Source organism: Haplochromis burtoni, unplaced genomic scaffold, assembly GCF_018398535.1.
Source record: "Haplochromis burtoni strain Fernald_Lab_line unplaced genomic scaffold, NCSU_Asbu1 Contig_107, whole genome shotgun sequence".
Lineage (NCBI taxonomy): Eukaryota > Metazoa > Chordata > Actinopteri > Cichliformes > Cichlidae > Haplochromis > Haplochromis burtoni.
The window spans coordinates 225,239-246,192 of record NW_024582468.1 but is presented as its reverse complement, the minus strand read 5'-3'; the positions used below and the strand labels follow the sequence as shown (position 1 = coordinate 246,192).

The 20,954-nt window shown below is 37.2% G+C and overlaps 1 protein-coding gene and 1 long non-coding RNA gene across 8 annotated transcripts in view; one reads left to right on the top strand and one right to left on the bottom strand.

Annotated features, from left to right (window-relative positions):
* Positions 1-1,767: 1,767 nt before the first annotated feature.
* Positions 1,768-20,954, top strand: part of fcho2 (FCH and mu domain containing endocytic adaptor 2) — a 50,512-nt gene continuing 31,325 nt past the window's right edge. For 3 of the 7 annotated variants that reach the window (XM_042223240.1, XM_042223241.1, XM_042223242.1), the window contains exons 1-4: positions 1,769-1,963; positions 12,490-12,581; positions 15,381-15,455; positions 20,252-20,393. In XM_042223240.1, the coding sequence (XP_042079174.1) occupies positions 1,931-1,963; positions 12,490-12,581; positions 15,381-15,455; positions 20,252-20,393 (342 nt within the window). In that variant the 5' untranslated portion in view covers positions 1,769-1,930. Of the gene's footprint in view, positions 1,964-12,489; positions 12,582-15,380; positions 15,456-20,251; positions 20,394-20,954 lie in introns of all 7 variants that reach the window. The other 4 variants (XM_042223239.1, XM_042223243.1, XM_042223244.1 and 1 more) reach the window with 4 other exon arrangements.
* On the bottom strand, positions 18,820-19,639 carry LOC121814951. Its single transcript, XR_006054676.1, has 2 exons — positions 19,589-19,639; positions 18,820-18,980 (listed from the first exon to the last, which is right to left on the bottom strand). It is a non-coding gene; the product is annotated as an uncharacterized LOC121814951 (long non-coding RNA).

Here is a 20,954-nt window from a genome sequence, read left to right as displayed (position 1 = left end):
GTGTGTGTGTGTGTTTCTATTTGGTTTTTTTGTTTTTTTAATCGATTTCCTCATGTCTCCACCTTTCCACATCTCTTCAAACAAGAAAGATTGGTTTAAAAAGCCACCCATCATCAGTGGGTGTTATTTCACATTAGCATTAATACATACAACACTGCTAGCTGAACAGTGGGATTACAGTTGGAAACCAGGAAGTAGGAACGATTCCTACTTCTACATCCTTATTGTCAAACGTGATTGTTATCAGGCTTAGGTAAATGGTGTAATCTCTGCACAATGCCTTTAATGCAAATACTTTGAGGATTTTTGCTGGGGTTTTGCAATAGAAGTACAGTACACTGTATGTAGAGATGCAGGTGAAAGCTGATTTAAAAGCAATTGCATATGTTGACAACTCTGCAAATATAGGTTTGACTTTATGAAGCTTTATTGAAAAATTTGTATTTTATAAAGCACCCATCAATATTAAGGAATGTCTAGTCAAGGAGCTCTAGTAGTCTACAGTTTAATTAGCCTTTAAACTTGATTAGATTATCTGCCTTCATCCTTTTGCTAATGAAAGTGAAAACATCATTCTCATAGACATGTTTTGATTTTTCTTCTTTTTTCTTTCTTTCTTTTTTTTTTTTATAAGCTGCTGAATTTTAAAAATAAGTAATACTTTTGGGGCCACCAAATATTTTGGATCATGCAAAGACTCTATATTGTACTGTAGTAATTTTGTAATATTTGTAAGATGATATAGTGGGTGTGACTGGTTACCATAGCTTGAATCTGTACATTGTTCCAATAAATTGTTTACATTATTGTGGGCCTTTATCATGTATTTTCTCCAAGTCTTTTTTTTGCAATGTCACTGGTACTTTATCAGGCTTTGTGAAATTGGAATTACACAAATAGCAGACTCTGTCCACTGTGCCGACTGTAAATGGGCCTTTAAATACAATATTTATTTATTTATTTATAAAGCACTTTAAAACAGCCACAGCAGATGTAAAGTGGTTGTACACAAAAGTGAATAAGTAGAGTGAAAGCAATCATTTACAAAAACAACTATCGTACAATAAAAACAAGTAAGATCAATGTCTCACACTGGGTCGAAGGCCAGGCAGTATACAGGTGTTTAAGACAAGATTTAAAAATTAACAATGTAACTGTCTAACGTGGAAAGACAATTTATTCCAAAACCTAGATGCTTGTTGCCCAACAGATGATTAGTTGCAAAACCTTGAAAAGTGACATACTGCTAAATCTATAAATCAGTTTAAATAAATGTAAAGGCTTATTCATAGACTTGGTGTTGGAAGACCTTTTCTTATGCTTTAAATAAACCACAACTGTAACAAGAGTATTTGCTTTTGCAATATTGGTAGAACGTGTGTTGAATAAACAACCCCACTGGAAAAGGACGTTTAAACGGGTATGAATAATCTTTACCCACTAGTGCACAACAAATCGGCACATAGATTTATTAAACAGGGAGACATATCTGTAGATGCTGAATTCATAAATGCTAACTAAAACAAACAGTGATATAGCTAATAATATCTTACTATTTATTTTTATATACTATTATTTTCACATAGCTGCGTAATGGTTTATGTGTATTTTAGTCAATCTCGGCCTTCTATGTGGGGAATTTTCGTAAAGCATGTGAAGGCAGCATTTCACCCGGCGACTGTAGTGTCTCTCTTCGCCATTGATAGCGCTGTTTCACCCACTGAACGTCTACATTTCTACGGGAATAAACCATAGGGGAGAGACGCCGGGTGGAGGTGGAGTCTGTAGGTGGGGAGGAGAAGAAAGGGGAGAGGAGGAAAACGGGGAAAGGCAGATACAAGAGAAACGGGGGGAGGACGGTGGATGATATACGCTTCAAAAGTTGCATTACAACAAACTGAAGAGTTGTGGCGAAGAGTAATAAAGCAAGATGATAACGCCGTACTTCCTAGAGAATTTCTGGGTAGGTGGTGCTTTTTTATTCACGGTGTTTACACCGGTGCTATTATCATGCTATGTTCCCTCCTTATCATGTTCATGCCAATCAGGAATCAAGTGTTATTCGTTTTGCAGAGGAAGTCGTCTGGCTCACAAGCTTAGTTCCCTCTGAAGTCGCAGTGTCCTGGTCAGCAACCCCGCGGCCACCACTAATTTCCTTCGGCAAATATTTTGCTACCCCGGGGTTTGGGCCTCTGTGAACCAATCTAACTTGAAACGTCGAAGCGTCCACCCCTGTTTTCTGTCAATTGGCTCGGTCAGGATCGCTTGGAACGTATATGGTCAGTTCCCTGAATGCTATTGGACGCCTCGGCTGTCAGTCATAGCCGTTGGTCGTACGCGTCATTTTCTTCCGTGACAAAGTTTCAGTGAGATACCAGATGTTAGTAAGTTAGAATAGATTTTAAAGCCTCAATACCAACCTAAATAGCGATACTTTATTTCGTACAGCTGGTGCCGCAGAGCACTGGCTGTGTTAAGCTGAGCTCAGCGCTTTCTGCGTACTGCCTAAAGGTCATTTCTCTCCCGATAATAATTTGACGTGGCTGTGTCAAAGCAGGTGGGAAAGTAGAAGTCTACCGTTACTACTTGTTGCACTACACTGAAGTCACAAAGATAGTGCCATTAGAAGTGAAACTCGAACAGTATTGGCCTTATTAGGGCTACTCCTCCATGTCAAGACGGTGCATGTATTGCACTATAACACTACGGCAAGTATTGGTTATGCGTCATAGCTAAAATGTTACAAATTCTTACAGCGACATAGTTTTGAATAAAACCCATGGGTAAATTTGTACCTAACTGTTGTAACTTCCCCCTTTCTTTTTTTTTTTTTTTTTTTAAAAAATCTGTTACTCATTTATATATAATACAACAGGACTCTCAGCTTGAAACAACCAATCAGAATCTGTTCTTGTCTTCTTTAAGGTGGACAAACACATCCTTAAGTTTTAGCCTTAGTTGAAATCTGGAGGTGATCCAGGGCTTATAAAGGGGCTGTAATGAATATTTGTGGAAAACTACATTAAGCTAAGTGCTTGAAGTAATTACCAATAACACTGCTGTTACCCACTAACGCCTTTTTTGTTTCTAAATGAGAGTTCATCAATATCTAAATGGCAAAAAGAGGAGCAATCAGAGACACTCCTGACTCTTCAATCTGCCCTTTGTGCCCTGCTGTGAGCCACAAGAGAATCCAGTGATGGTCGCGATCAGCTGTGTGTTTAACATGCAGGACACACATGAGCGCACATACTTGGCACTGGGAGGAGATGCATCCATTTCCCTTTTGACTTGACTACAAATCATCATCATCTTTATCAGACGTATTGAGTTTTTCAGTTTGTTTGTTATATTGCTAAGCAGAGAGGCTTTCCCCATTCACATCCCATGCTCTTTCACTTTTTTTCGATGTTTTCATTGGGTTTTTTTTTCCCTTTTTTGTCATCTATACAAAATGGACCTCCTCAGCTGAATATACAAGTTCTTTAGGAATTCAGGCAGTGCTGTTTATCTGTCATAGTTGCAGCACTGGACTGGTCACCAGCTGTAACATTTCTACTCCTTGGATTTATTTGCAGGCTTTGTTTCATTTCCTTTTTCTCTCTCTGTACGAAATCTAAGCAAGAGTTTGGTTTCTCGATGGAAGTTCTGGCGCAAAAGTGCAAGATGTGGCCTATGTGCTGAAATGCCTGAGTCATTGGATTGTTGTAGCAAAACTATGATGACCTTATGTTTAACATGGAGTCTCAACAGAGCACTAGCACTGACTAGGCAGTATAGAGACAGCCAATATGTTGTCTTATATATTGTCCCACACTTCACACGCAGTGTCCCACTGACACGGCAAAGAGTGACGCTAATAAAGAGGTGGACAGGAGTGACACACATCCTTTTGCCTACCTAATTTTCTTCAGCTGTCTCTGAAATCAAACCAGCATGGCTCTGCCTTCAGAGGAAGGGCTTGTTGAGGTTTTGTAACTGGATTGAATGGTGGTTCAACCCAACAGCCTTGAGAATCAGTAGCAATTTTCTAAGATTACCAGAGAGTGAAAACATTACACTAATTATGGTTTTTGTGTGAAACAAACATCCTGCCTCTTGCTGTTTGTTGTTCATTCTTCCCTTTATATTTAAACGAGTCGGTTTTAGTTGCATTAGACCAACCCGTTTTGGCGTTATCATCCCTAACAAGTTAAGTAATGGTCAAGTTTTCGTTTGTATCTACCACAAACAAAGCCCAGCCTCTGTGTGCATACCGCATACTAAAGCTGTGTGTGTTGTCTGTGATGAGCTGTGATAGCTCAGTGCACCGCTCCCAGACCTCTCTGGTCACATGACTGAGGCCAGACACTCTGATGTCAAGGCGCCGTCTGCGCAGCTCATGGCTGTGTGCTCTATAGGCTGTACGGGGCCACCGTTTACAGTCTGCGTTGGAGAGACACTGTGTTGTTTGGCTCTGTCTAAATTCCTCAGGGACAGCGTGCAATTCTTTCCACTGCTCTCACCTGAGCACACACCTGAGAAGTCGTGTCAGCTGAGACACTTCTAATCCTGTGTATTGTTTCCCCCTTCCTAAAGCACAACATCAGTGCTGTAATAACAAGCATGGGAAACCTATGAAGTTTTTTCCTAGGTTTCCCCTAGAGCTTAGGTAAACTGCTACACTGTACCACTTTCCTGCTTGCATACCATAGATTTACACACTCGGCACCTATGTGCTATAATTCTTTTGCCCATACTCCCAATTTCACACATTCAGCACATTAGAAATTTTTAAATTGTAATTTTTTACTCAAGCACATTTATTATATGTCCTACATATATGTTGTTTAACTGAAAAAGCATTGCACACAAACATCAGTGTTTACTGAGGCAGACAAACTTACAAATAAAAATAGTCTGAAATAATGTAAGCATTCATTTGCTCCCAGGCTTAGTTTTTTTTTAGCGTTCTTTTGCAGTTTGGAAGGTATAGTATAACAATATGCAGCATGATAAACAACAATAGGCAACAACCACTTGATTCCCTACATAAAGGATATTGAACCTTGCATTGTAGTCTGACTGCAGGAGAATGAATTCCTGTCCATCTCTGTGCAGCAGATGTTGCATGATAAACCATAGCACTGCGGTTTGGTTTATCTTTCCTTTTTAAGGTGGTAGTTAAGATTAAAGATGTCAGTTTCTTTTTGTGTTCAGTGCTCAGTATTGAATTGCTGTAAATATAAAGCATGGTTTTCAAAGATATGTTCTTACTGACTTAACAAATAGATTGTTTTTCTGGTGAGAAAGCCATGTACTCTGTCTAGTACATAAACTGTTATAATATGCAAAGAGTTTCTTTCACTCTATGTAATGACAGTTTTTTTTCTTTATTGACCATTCTTCTTTACTTTCATAATTTACATCACTTTAAATTGCAAAAGTCTTGTGCCACCTCTTATTTCTTTATATTTTGCTAGAACGGTGGAAATATGTGCAGTGATTTTTTTGAAATATCTGCAAACATAAAGGCGATTATAGTTTATAAAGCAAAAAAAAAAAAGTTTGTGCAGTTCTAAGACAATATTTGGTATGAACACCTTTATTTTTAAACACAGTGTGCACTCATGCTTTCTGGTACTTTCTTTAAGTGATCTTCAGGAATTGTTTTCTGGACTTCTTGAAGCTCTTCTTTGAATGTTGGGTGCTTTTTATTTTGTTCTCTGTTAAGATCCTACACTGCTTCAACAATGTTAAGGTCCGGGCTTTGGGGAGGCCAGTCCATGACTGATTGTGTTCCATTGTGTATTCTTCTATCCAGGTATACTTTTACTCCATTGATATTGTGTTTGGGATCATTCCCATGTTGAAAAATGAAGCTGTTGCCAATCAGACACTTTCCAGGTAGTATTGCTTGGTGGGACAAAAGCTGATGGTACTTTTTTGTATTCACAATACCAGTCCAACACTGGGACACTGGGAAAACTGGACAAACTCTTAAGAACAGGACTTTGACATATTGTTCATCTGCCTGCCACTTCTTCTGCTGTTCTTAGCTAAAGCCTCTTTGGGAATTAGCTTATTGATACAAAATGCTTTTTTCTGTCTGTCAAACTGTGTGAGCTTTGGCATTTTTCATAGATTCAAGTAAAGAAATAGAATATCTGTTTTTGGGACAGGCTGCTAGAGCCAAAGTGCCTAAAGATTAAATTAAAATGGGTTATTTGCTAAGTTGTCTGTTACATGTGTATATAACAACATTAGTTCATCCCTTTGAGTTAGGTGCCTTTTTATCATTGAACAATTCATAGGTCAGTGTAAAGTGACTTACCAAGCAAACAGAAAATTTCTCTGAAAGGTGTCAGTTACAAAACCTGAAGTGAAAATGAATGAAAACGGCCACTGTCTAAAGAAAAACGTTCAAACTGTTGCTCAACAGTTTGAACCACTGAAGACCAAAAAATGACAAAGTCTGGTTGACTGGAATCAGAATATAAAGATATAAGTGGTGGCTAAAACAAAAACTGAATTTTATAAGCAATTAATGATAAATATGAAAATCAATTTGGCTGTTTGCTCTATGAGAAGTCAAAAATATTTAAAGCAGCCCACTTCTGAGTGAGATAAAATTTTATATGATTTCACAGACAGTAACCCCAAATAAAGATAAACTGGTGTTTCAAAATAAAAGCTTAAAATGTTGTGCAGGAAAGGTGTCACAGAACCATTAGTCACCAATGTTTGTCACCAATGTTTGTATAATTATTCTCTCCTTGGGCAGTTGTTCCATCAGCCATCTGGCTCATTTCCACTGACTTTAGATTTAATTCCGGCTTTAATAGTTCTCTTTTCTTTCCCCTCATGGGTGAAACTAGTATTACCTATTTTTTTGGCCTAAAGCATACAACTTTTTCTTTAGTTCCCCCTAGTCTGTGCAGTGTAGTGTATCACGATTTTCTCATTCTAGCACCTGTTTCTGTAATTATGGTACAACCAGCTGACACAGCTTGTTCTCTTCCCTTTTTTAATGAATTTGGTCAGTTCATAGGAAGCTGTCTCAGCTCGTCTGTACTGTTTGTCAAACAAACCACAGTTGACGTATGCTAAATTCTCAGTAGGTTATCGTCCAGTTGGGGTGGGCACATTTAATGTGTGGTTGGAATATTAAACAAACAGTGTTTTCATTGATTACATCACAGACATGAGTGTAAAAAAAAAACTGCGTCACTCTGGTATCACTTATATTATATATTTATCTAAAATGTACATATTATTTATATATCTATATGTATTTTTACATTTCTCTTTACTGCTTTAGAAATTGATTCCAGCCTTAGCAATTGTGAAGAAAAAAAACGCCCTTAGCTGTTTCCCGTGTTTCTTTTTCTTTTGTATTCATTGATATCAGGTACCAGTTGAACACAGGAGCTGAACAGAATGGGCTCACTTCCTGTTGCCTTTCTGCTCTGTGTTTTCACTTACTTTCGTCACTTCCCTGTTTTGTAGTACGATTGGCCAGTTGTTAAATCTCTCTCTTAGTTTGTGTTTTAAAGTGTTGCGTAACATGTGGTCTCATAAACTGTGCTTCTTCTATCTTTGACATCTAATGCATGCAGTAGTTTGCATGTCATGATTGCTGTTAAGTGGGGTAACAGCTAAACTTTTTTTTTTAGCTGTTTTCTTGTTACAGTAGGAAGCACACTTCAGTGGTCTGCTCACTGGGGTAAATGTTGGCCAGTGAGCTGTGACCTGGAGAACAACGCTTTCCTTTTAGTGTGTATTTTATTTGTATATAGTTATTTTTGGAGCTTCTTGACATAAACTTCCTGAAAATATGTGGAAAAAGAAAACTAAAGCCGTTAGTTAATGCTTTAGCCTTTAGGCTAAACTGCTGACAGTGGATTGCTTCAGGAACTAGGAAATATCTGCGATGGCCTCGGCTCGAGGGGAAACTAAGCTGGACTGCAGATTAATACAAGACTGATGGTGAACTCTGGTGAACTGGAGTCTTCCCATATTGTGACATGCATTTTAGTTAAACTTTTCTTATTTGTATGTGACATCAGACAGCAGTTTCATCACCAACTGCGGGTTTATCAGCATTTATCGCTTTTACATTTCATTTCCCAAAATATCACAACAAATGTGCCAATAAAGTCTTCTTAGTCATGTTACCGTTATTGATTTTCCTTTGACATCTTTTGAGGCTTCTAGTAAGGCATGTGTCCTCCTGAGCTGAAGCAATCAAGAAGGCCAATGAGGAAGTAAAGCTGGAAAAAGAGGATATTTTTAAATCGAAAATAAATCTGATGACATTCTCTAGTCTGGATCTTTATCTTCTTTGTCTATGTGGCTAGGGGGGGGGGGGTGAAATTATTCAACTTTGTCCTAAAGTGTGTGAATGTGTGTGTGAATGGGTGAATGACTGAATGTAGTGTGAAGCGCTTTGGGGTCCTTAGGGACTAGAAAAGCGCTATACAAATGCAGGCCATTTACCATTTAAAGATCTATCTTTACGCTGTTTTCACATTTGTATGCCCAAGTTTAGCTTAAATATGTTAAAGAAGGTTATTACCAGTGTCGGAAAGCTATTGCTTTAGAGTAGGGGTCAAAAGACTCACTTTTAATAGAAATTTTTGACCAAAGAACTGCTTGTGACACCCTAAAACAAATTTAAGCATCATACAGAATGACATGTCCTATTAAGTATAAATTAGCATGGCAACATTGCTAATAGGAGTGAAAAACTAAAATCTTTTGGCACGTGGACCAAATGTGAAGTCGAGGAAAAATCTGTCCTCCGCATGTTTTAATCAAATAAAAAGTAGACTCATTTGATAATAAATAAAAGCGGCCTAATAGCTTTTAAATTGGGAAAGATAAAAGAAATAAAGACATTGGCTAGTTTGAATTTCATTTTGATTGAAGTCCAAGTCAGTAGGAGCAGGTCTTCATTTTTTTTCTTTAGCTGCATATAGCAGTAAGTACTCAGACCTGCAAACCACAATAACAACAACCAAAACAAATTAAAATGCTAGAAATAGTTTATTTTCATATCATATTCTTGTTTATGCATCTGTAGCCATAGATTTGCAACCCCTGCACAGGGTTAGAAATCGGGACCAGATCTATTTTCCAAAGACCAGTCATGCAAACACAAACCCATCATAATCGGTTTTATTCCGCCACATCTGATGGCATCAGATGGATTATTGATTGATTGATTATGCTGCCTTTGCAGTGGTCTAAACAAGCCAACTTTTCTATCAGTTCTAGTGTTTAATATTTCATTTCTCGGTTTGCTCAAGCATATGTAAGACATTGGCCATGGCTGTCCCGTGCAGCTTTCTTTTGCTGTGAAGCTGCAAAAACACGTCATTGTCGTTTCCTATAAACTAGTTAACACAAGCCAATGTGAAATAAGTCATGTCAGACAACAGCAGTTTTATAAACATATAAAATCTACACTCCTAATGCAGATATCATGAGCTGATATATGAACTGTGTGCAGCAGCTCAGTTCAGTCCTCTTTGTCCCTGTTGCCACAAAGGGTTGTAAGGTTGTAATGCTCTCTACTGGAATCGCTCTCAGGCTGTCCAATTCACTTCAATCTCCCCCTCTTTAGTCGTTAACTAATTGTATTAGCTTCAAAGAGCCACACATTTTCTTGTACAATCAAAGCTAGGTTTTGTAGTCAGTGTTGTGTTTCAAATGGTTTTGTAATGTGTAACAAGCCTTGGCTGATCTGGTGTTAACCTCTAACTAACTGTCCCAGTTGCTCGTAAATTTCACACATTCCAGTTACCCTAAAGTGCCACTGCACTAAAATTTAGCAAACTATATTTACAAACAGAAATGTACAAGTATTGTCGACAATACTGCACATGTAGTGTACATTTAATGTCGTTGTTTGTTTTGAGATCAGCTACTGCACATAATATATGTAATTTGTAAGGATTTTAGGGTTATAAAAATAATTACCAAAAGATATATATATGTTGATAATACTGCTACCTGGGTAGTTGATATATCAGTTTTTATCCAGATTGATTAACGTGTCTTGGAGGGGATAGGAAACAGACATACATACACTACAGCCATTATAGTACAAGTTCAATCTTTTTATTTTACCCCAGTCACTCACAGCTGCTTTGGCCAAAGGCATTATGTTTCCAGGTTGTTCATCCTATTCTCATGAATGTAATATCTCAGCATCACCTGGAGGGGCCTCATGTGCCACAATCATTCATTTTAACTCAGGGATGAACTGGCTCGACTTTGTTGGTCAAAGATCAAGTTCAGCTATAGAGTCTAGCTTGTCCCAGGCCCCATTTTTAAAATATCCTCTAGCAGCTGCGTGAACAAATCCATGTAAGATTTGCAGCCAGTAAGCTACAAAATGCAGCTTTCTCATGTGCTTCACACTGTATAAGGTGGTATTTTAATGCATGTTTTCCTGATCCTATTTCAGAAGGCATTTGTATTTGTACACTAAAGTGGAAACAGTACGAACAGTAATTTCAGAGACACTGAAGGTGTGACCAAAAGTTAGTGAAATTAATAACTAGGACAAGTCCCATGTTTAAACTTTATTCAACTTTAGTGTGAGCAATTGACGCAAGTCCCAGACAATTGACATTTGATAGGGTGAAGGTTGTCCAGACAATCGGAGCCTGGAAGGTCAGCTAGTGACCAGCCATGAGCCGCAAAATAATATGCAATGAGCGCATCACTTCCTGTGTGGATGCCCTTTTAGACGAGTTATTTCAGACAACAAAAACTTAAGACTCATATAGTTGTATATGAAGATAAAGAATTGTAGTGTGACCTCACTAAACATTTTTATGTCGTGAATTCTTATTTATTTGTTTACTTTTTATGCTTTTGGGAGAATTAGACACAGTAAGTTAGGTTCATCTTCTCTGTGACATCCTAATGTTTTACAGCACCTTTTTTCCGGGCATATTTTAATTCCATAAGTGCAATAGAAGTGGCAATGCGAACATAGTTTACATTTGATCAAAGACTGAACTTTTCTATTCCTGCAAAATGTTCTATAAATATAACCGCCCGTACACATGCGGTGTGATGTGTGTTGACAGTTGTTATCTGTAATTTCAGTGGTTTAGGAATTATACAGAAAATAGAGGTAGGAATAAACAGACACCTGGCGATCCAATATTGTGAACATATGTTGTGATTTTTCCTCAACTGCAAATTATTCAAGATTCAAGATGTGTTGTGATGTGTGTTAAACTCTGTCAGTATCTGTTTTATACAATAAGTTAAAGTTATCTCACTTAAGTTATTTTTTTGTTGCAAAATGAGATTGTCAATAAAACCTGTTGGCATTAGATGAACCCTGATGAAGTCTTATATCATTTCAATTGGAATTAAATGAGTCAATTTGATAATTAAATGCAATTGGTTTTTTGATAATACAGCATTTAGCTGTGATAAATACCGGTAGTTAAAAAAAAAAGATATTTGTTGCTGTCTGCATAGACAGAAAATCTACTATTACAGTTGCACTCAGCAACCTTCCTGTTCTGTAGGAATGTAACCAGAATACAACCAGCTGGCAGCCACTTGAGTCAAGTTGTGCTCATTGACAAAGACTTATTCAGACCAATGGCAACATGTTGGCAATCTTGACTACATTTATAAAGTAGATAACAATTATTTGCAGACATTTGGCAATCTCTTTGAGAGTGATTGCATCCAGTCCAAGTCAGACTGCGAAAGGTTGCCTCTTATTAAGCAACCTTTTCAATCATTTAGCAATCAGAAGTGGTAATGAGTGTGCAACACCCTCAAGTTTTGGACAACCATCCTATTCTTACTCATGTAACTGAGCCAGTTATGAGGTAGCTTTGTCAAGCTAAGTGTGTCCAGTGTTGGACGGTTCTTTGTTTGAGCTAATTTAATGTAAGTTTGCTGACTAATGTTGTCTCAGGATGGTGTTGTATGAGAGGGGCCCTCTTGTTCATAAGATTTAATTTTATTCAGTAAAATGTAGATATTTGGTGTGTTCCTGTATTGATACAAAATATCACAACGTTATGGGTTATCGATTGTTCCGCTACCCCTAGAAGACACTAATTCTTGTTAAAACAAAACTGCTGTTTTTCATCTAGATGAATTATTTAGAATGTCTTTGCATTTTTAAAGTGCAACTGGACACTGTTGCCCAGTGGCATGGTTACAGCAGCACAGAAAGCTGTTCAGGTGTGTCTTTCATTGTAGGTTTTAGCCTTCGACCAGTCTTCTGTTGATTTGCTCATTTCTAAGTGTTGTTTCTCTTAAACATGGCCAAGATGAATATGGTCGACCAGAGTTTACTGCAGATGCAGATAGAAGCTATGCAAAAAATGAGAATGCTGCTGCTAGAAAAAGCCTTAACGGTAATGTGTAATCAATAGCAGACTTTGTGTTGCTACACTTAATGGTTTTTGCAGTGACTGAGCATCAACTTCCACGTTTTTTTTGTTTCTGTCTGCCAAACAGGGGGAAAAAAATAATGGTTTTGATGTGCTCTACCATAACATGAAGCATGGCCAAATTTCCACTAAGGAGCTGACAGACTTCATCAGAGAAAGGTAAGACACAGTGTTCTGGTACGCATCAAGGGCACAATATGGTTAATCTAACACACTGAACACATTACTAATTAACTGGTTGCACTCTGTCTAGCTCTTCAATACATGTCTTTCCTGTCCATGTGGTTTTTTGGTATTTAAAAGTCTTTCTAAGGCTATAACCTGCACGTCCAGTTCCTCATACTGTGCGTATAATAACACCCAGATTCTTTGCTGACACTTCCATGAATATCCATGTTGAATTTGCAAGTTTTTTACACACTGTAACCTTGAACCACACTGGGGTGTTAAAGGGCTTCGACTAATCATACAGAAATATCTATTAGGTCTTCATATGTCATAATCGATTGAGTGATTAAGTTCAGTGAGTTTTTTGGTTGGCGAAAGCAAATAAGAAAAATAAACCAGTGACGGTGAAACCTCACAAAAAGCCATCTATATGACTATCATTTGAAAATGATTTAATTCTTGCCAACTGTTTCATTTGTCCATATTGCTGTAAACTTGCACATCCTTTACCACCTCCACGATGACTCAGTTCTTTGTGGGAAGAGGTGTGAGTCTGTAACCTGCCACATGACGGATGAGCTGGCTCTGGAATTTAGCTGTGGATTCCACTGTCTGCTCCTCCTGTTGTTGAGGAATGCACTCAACTCGCTTTGAGTTGATCAGATTACTTTATTGAAGGATAAAAATAGAATTTGCGCCGTCGTGGTCAGATTCCCACTTCATGATTATTTTAATCAAAAAGTTTCACAGTAGAAACATTTCCAAATATCTCTAAAACAATCATGCTACTAGTCATATTCAACAACAATTAAGTAATTATTTACTCAGCACAGTCATTTAACATGTTTATTTTTCCAATAATTCCACATCTTTTTATTATTCTTATTTCTTTGGTGGCAGGTTTACTGATAGGAAAACCACCACCTTCATATTTCTTGCCACAAGCTGTTCCAACAATTGTGACGCTCACCTGCACTTTTTAAAGCATCCAGTCACACTTTGATGTTTTTATTTATTTAACCTTTATTTATACAGCTAGTCCCATTGAGACTCAATGTCTCATTTACAACAAAGACCTGTAATAAACATAATAAATAATCTTTCAGATTTTTGACTTTGCTTAAATATTAACACTCCTCCTACTCTGCAGCTGTGCTATTCTTTAGTATACTAAAACTAATCAATGCATTATTCATGGAGGAGACAGAAGGTCAGTTAGTGTTTTACTTACTGTGTGGTTATGCTGCTTTGTGCCAGCTTCATAGTCAGCTTGGTCTTTTACATTTCACAGAGTGTTTCCAAATCTGCACTATGGCTTCCTCTGCTGGGGAAAGCAGCTATGTGCACTGTGTGTCTGTCAGTTAATGAAATCTTAAAGGGACACACACACACCACACACACACCACACAACAGTGTCTGCTCATTAAACTTCACGTGGAGTAATGAGAGTGAGCCACATTTTGGCTCTCAAAAATACTACCAGTCCATTACTAGCAGCTGTTAGGTCCCAGTGCTTGAATATGGTGCCTATTTTCAAGTTTGTTTGAGCTTAAAAAACTGAACGAGGGAAAGGAGAAAGAGACGGCGTGGAGTCCGTTTCTCATTTTCAGCAGAAGAGGAAGTAAAGCGAGAAACAAAAAGCACCCTTGTTAACGTAAAAATGATCAATTATTAAGCTTATAGTTATTCACCATGAGAGAATGGATATCAAATATGGAAAAGAAAGTGTCTTTAAATTTAAATTCACTTCCCTGTCATGTGTGTCACACAATAAGCGTCAAACACTGTAGACTTATTCACAAATGTATGACACATTGTTTTAACAATTTATGCTCTACATTTTCATTTGAAGGACTTAAAATCAACCAACAGTCACTTTTAAAAATCCATTGACGTTGACGTTGTATGTCGTTGAATAAGAAGTTAAAAGGTATTCTGAGGTCTAATGTGGTGGAGGAGCTGTCCAGTAATAGTAATGGTTGTCAAACTTGTATGCGTCCACAATGTGTAAGCACAGACTTTAAATATTCAGAAGTACAACACAAACTTCCTTAGGGTTAATGTAAAGGCTGTAGATATGCTTGGGACCATTTATAACTTGATAAAGTTTAAAAAACGAATTCCCAACCCAGGCTATCGAAAGATGCAGAAGAAGAAGTGCAGGCATCTCCACCGTGCTGCAGACAGTGTCACAATATCCTGTGCGTGATTATGTGTGTGCGCGTGTGCCTAGGCTGGGTGTGTGCATTTGCCTATGTGCACATTTGACCTGCTTCCCCCTGGCTGACCTCGTTCGGGAGACACAAATGAAAAATTCACGCTTTCACTACAACACCGCTGCAGTTTTTTTTCCCCACTACTGTCACTTTGTTACAGAATACAGGAATAAAAAGGGAAATTGAGAGAAGCATGCAGTTCAAACACTAGCTTTCATACTCTGTCATCTTCCGCATGAGGTTTATGACCAAATCCCAGGCCAAACCACATTTATTTGCCCACACACGGTGCATGTGGTCAAACATTTATGCTGCAAGTTCTAAGTGGGTGTTTCTGGCCTGGATGTGCAGATTCTTAGCGACGTGTCCCGTTTGAGCTGCAGCCTAGTTGCAAGTGAATTGGAAAAACTTTATCATACTCTACAACACTATCCTCTAGTTTTGAGAAGAATAATTGTTATTTTGACATTGTTGACATAACAGTATAAACTCATGGTTATTTGAACAGTTTATTTAAAGTCATGCTTATATATTGTGGTGTTGTGTTTAATTTCTTGTTCTTGCTCTCTTCTAGGAGTACTATTGAGGAGGCCTATGCCAGGTCAATGACCAAACTTGCCAAGTCAGCTGGCAACTTTTCTCAGCTTGGGTTAGTACTAGAGATGGCACATACCACTTTTTTATGTCCGATACCGATACCGATATCATAAATCTGGATATCTGCCGATACCGATATGAATCCAATATAGTGTGTTTTTTAATCAATAAAACTGTTTTTTTTTATATCTTGCTGCTTTTTGTATAAGTTCATACTCAAGTTAAAAAAACAAACAACAACAAACACTAAAGCTATTCTGTTATACCTGTATGCAAAAAATACACTGCACCCAAAATATTTCATAGTTCAGCAACACTGATCAATTAATAAACTTAAACCTACTCCATCCTTCCTATTCTGGTATTTTAAAGAGTAAGCAACCTAACGTAATAGGGTTAAACTCCCAGCAAAAAAAAAAAAAAAAAATAGGGAACCACCCACTCCACCTCATGATGCTTAATCGTCTAATCAACTTTAATTTGATGCAGTGTGAGAAAAAAATAAGTAAAAATTATTTTTCAAGAATAATTAAATAGATTCAACATCTTTCTTCAACAGAATTGCAGACTGCACAGATGGTACCTTCCCAAAGGAAAAAGTACTATAGCTTACTAGGGTATATTAGACTTAACAGTTACTATATACAGTAATGGACTTCTATACATTTTACATCAGATTAAAACTTTGGGTGTAAGATTCAGATAATTATTTATTAAAAGCTAGACATTTTAAATGAGAATAAGAAAGAAAAGTATGTCTTTGTGCCCCTTTTCCCTGTTCATGCCCTATCGGCCCCCCTGGCTAAACTTTGCTAGATCCGCCCCTGCACAGTTACCAGCCGTCAGCTAGTAGAAAAGGATCCTGGTGTAGAAAGTAATATTAAATAAATTCTAACAACAGCTTGATCAAGCTTAAACGTGCTGCTGTTGTTCAGTCCTCGCTGGTTTCTCTTTCTGGGCAAAGTGGGACGAAAACAAACAAGAGAGACGGACTCGACAGAGCCGATCAGCTGATCATTGATCAGTTTCATGATTGAAGTAAGAACAGGAGAGAGAGAGAAGAGCAGTCGCTCCATATATTGGTTGTTAAGCTTAACGCAGGAATGCTTTGCAAACATTCAGAGATGAACTTACACACTTGCTTTACTTCTCCTGGGATCACTTCCTCTGAGATGAAATGCCAGATTGGAGCGGGCTACAAATACACACAGCCGCTCTATCACGTGAGCACACTGCTCCGACTACGGTTATGAGCCGAGTTATGTCACGTCGCAAGTTTTTTGAGGTGCTTTTTTGATATTTAATGGATCGGATTACATTTTTTATTTCCCTCCGATATCCGATCCAGTAATTTACGTCAGTATCGGACCGATTCCGATACGTAATATCGGATTGTGCTTTCTAGTTAGATTTTGTTTTTAATTTTTGTTTTTTAATGAGTTTAGTTTCAGTTCGTTTGCAAAGTAGCTTTGTTAATTTCAGTTTAGTTTTTATTGTTCAAAAATGTTTTGTTTTTATTCATTTCAGTGTTAGTTTTATTCTGTTTCAATTATTATTGTATTTATGGCAACTCGAGAGGAGAGTGAAATTCAAACAAAAATCAATAGCTTTTATAGAAGCCTATTTTAAATTCTAGTAAGTCACTATTTCTTAGAAATCATTGTGTAACACAGAAAAATAGTATGGGCAGAAATCTGTGCCATCAGAAACTGAATTGAATAAGTTAAATTTGAATTTGAATTGCTCGGATGAATCTGAATTGTAACTTGAATAAATGCTTTTAAAAACTGAATTTGAATTAGTCTAATTTGAAATTAATTTATGGTTTGAAAATGATCATCACTAAATTGAAATTGAATTTTATATTTTGAAATTGAATTATTTGCTTTGAAACTGATTTTATCCTTTAAAAATTCAGCTCTCGAATAATTTCAGTTCACTTCTCACCATTCAGTTTCAGTTCTACAATTCAGTTTTTTGGAACTTACATCCGGTTCCGGTTCAAGCGCAGATTAATAGAACTACGTTTTACTAGCGGACCGAAAGTGTTACCGACGGGAATCTACAGCGTCTTGAGCTGAATTAAGACTTCAGAAGTCATTCGTCATGTCGAATGACCAGCGGATGAACTCTCAGGTTGGTAATAAATGTATCTACATGTATAAGAACAAGCGTCATGTTAACAAATGATAGCCGTACAGTAACTTTTATGCTTATTGTAGCTGCTAGCTAAAAACGCTAATTTAGCGTAGTTTGCCCTGAATTCAGCTTTGACAACAAATATGATCGACTGTTTCTAGTAGAATTCCAAAGTTGTCATCTTGGACCCTCTCAGAGTACCCCCTCTGTATGCTTGCAGAGACCCCTACAGTAGGGAAACATGCAAAACGGTGTCCAAACCTTTGTATTTTAGCTTTATTTATGTCTTACACAGCATCCCAACTCTTTAGCTAACTTAATAACTTTAGCTAAAGTGAATAGTTAGTCTAATTCATTAGTGCAGCATTACTGGATCACCTCTGTTTGAAGTGATATAATATGATATACAACTATCACTGTGTTTAACTACCATAATAATTCTTAGGGTACTGAGTGCATGCTTAATTAGATTATTTTTTTTTAAACATACTGCTCCATTAATATGTTTGACAGGCTGAAGTTGTCGGGTCACCTCCTAAATCGACCATCTTTTACAGGTGTTTTGTGCCAGAAATGGAGTGTCCACTGAAGACTGAAGATACTGAATCTCTACGCCTTGCCATGATCCCTCTTGTGCCTTCATCTAGACAAGAGACATTAACTTAACCACTCTCATATGCTCTGTACCTACATCACCTTCCCTGACAGTCGTAGCTTGGCTCATCTGAGGGTGAAATTATAAGAATGTGTTATTTTGCAAAGTGCTCTCTAGGGTTCCTAAATAAAATATGGCATTGAGGTCTTTTGAATTAATCCCTTCTTCTGAAATATAAGAACCTCTCCTGGTTTTAATGGCACTTTGGATTTCCTTACTTTCTGTTCCACTCCCAACCCCAAATAGATGCTGACAAGCTGCCACAGTAACATGGAAGAGGGAAAGAAGTTGGAAAGGACTACTACAAATAAACCTAATGCCTAACAATGTAAAATAAGAACAATAATAAAGATAAGATGAAGTAACAAGTTTTTAGTTTTTTGTTTATTCCAAATGATCATCCAGATGTCTGTGACATGTGATGACAAACACCATAATGGAAGGCCTTAGTCATCACATGCTTAAACTCATATATTTTTGCATATGCTGAACAGGCAGTCAGACATGCTGTAACTGTGGGGTAGAAAACAGCATGAACACCATACGGCAGGGGTCTCAAACTCCAGTCCTCGAGGGCATGGAAAAGTTGCATGACACTGGCCCTTGAGGACTGGAGTTTGAGACCCCTGTCATATGGAATATGACAGGTGTGGTTGAACTGCATGAAGACTCTGAAGCTTCTCTTCTCTTCTGGCAGGACAGGAATGTGGCCTTGTCCTGTGAGCCACTGTAAGGATGTACTTAGAGTAGAACTGGACTGTCACCGGCCTCAGGCTCTTCACCCTTTTCAAAGACAAAGCAGTCATTTAGATAAAATATTAGATATTGTTTACCTGTAAATGCACAAAGTAAATTTAGAAATGTAATTATTGTTAAGAGTGAACAAGCACTGATAGTGTAATCTACAGCTGTGGCCAAACGTTTAGAGAATGAGAAGTGTTGTTTGCTTATTTACAAAGTTTGCTGTTTCAGTGATAGTTGTATATCATATTATATCACTTCAAACAGAGGTGATCCAGTAATGCTGCACTAATGAATTAGACTAACTATTCACTTTAGCTAAAGTTATTAAGTTAGCTAAAGAGTTGGGATGCTGTGTAAGACATAAATAAAGCTAAAATACAAAGGTTTGGACACCGTTTTGCATGTTTCCCTACTGTAGGGGTCTCTGCAAGCATACAGAGGGGGTACTCTGAGAGGGTCCAAGATGACAACTTTGGAATTCTACTAGAAACAGTCGATCATATTTGATGTCAAAGCTGAATTCAGGGCAAACTACGCTAAATTAGCGTTTTTAGCTAACAGCTACAATAAGCATAAAAGTTACTCGTACGGCTATCATTTGTTAACATGACGCTTGTTCTTATACATGTAATACATTTATTACCAACCTGAGAGTTTATCCGCTGGTCATTCGACATGACGAATGACTTCTGAAGTCTTAATTCAGCTCAAGACGCTGTAGATTCCCGTCAGTAACACTTTCGGTCCGCTAGTAAAACGTAGTTCTATTAATCTGCGCTTGAACCGGAACCGGATGTAAGTTCCAAAAACTGAATTTTGGAACTGAAACTGAATGGTGAGAAGTGAAACTGAAATTATTCGAGAGCTGAATTTTTAAAGGATAAAATGCAGTTTCAAAGCAAATCAATTCATTTTCAAAATATAAAATTCAATTTCAATTTAGTGATGATCATTTTCAAACCATAAATTCAATTTCAAATTAGACTAATTCAAATTCAGTTTTCAAAAGCATTTATTCAAGTTACAATTCAGATTCAATCTGAGCAATTCAAATTCAAATTTAACTTATTCAAATTCAGTTTCTGATGGCACATATTTCTGCCCATACAAATGATCCATTCTCAAAACGATATGTAGGATATTTTCTAGATTATTTTATTTTATTTAGTTTTACAATTTCTTTTCAATTAGTTTACTTTTTAATTTTTTTGGTTAAATATAATAAGCGCGATGCATGTGACTTTCTAAAGAAGATGCTTGAATGAATTCATATGAATTTAAATATGTAAATATTCTTTTCTTTATCACAGGACATTTGCTCCGATGTGGGACGTGTTTAAAGGTTCAACAGAGAAGCTGGCCAGTTGTCACATGGAACTTGTGAGGAAACTACAGGAACTTATAAAAGAGGTTCAGAAATATGTGGAAGAGCAGTCCAAAGCACACAAAAAGGTAAGGACATTTGGTGTTGGAGAAACTGTGAACACAAAAAACAGATACAGTGCAATATGATGAAGTCTGTCTTCTGATTTTCTATTTGCGTGCTTTTAAAGTTGAACATTAAAAATGACAAGTACAAAAAAAGTGTTTTTCTTCCTCAGATCACTTGTAGAAAACCTTTATAGCTGTTTCCAGTATTGCTTCAGATCCATTGTTGTCAGAATTCCTTATAATAATAACAACTTTTCACTTTCTGATTAATCTACACACCTCTGCAGACAGCAAACAGAGACTGGAACCTGATGTGATATTAACTAATTCATTAACTAAAGATAGCTGAAAGTGACACACATTAAGCAGTTACAGTGAACTGTTAGCTAAAGTTTCTTAGCATCAACCCAATGATTACTTATATGTGGCATTTTTTCTGTGTTTTTGTGTCACATTCAGCCAACTCTTGCATCAAAATATTCTCAAACTTTCCAAGTTGTTCTAAGCGTACTTTCCTATTACTCTGACACCGCATGAATGCACAGTAAGAGAACATTTTGAACCATGCATTTTTGATACTTA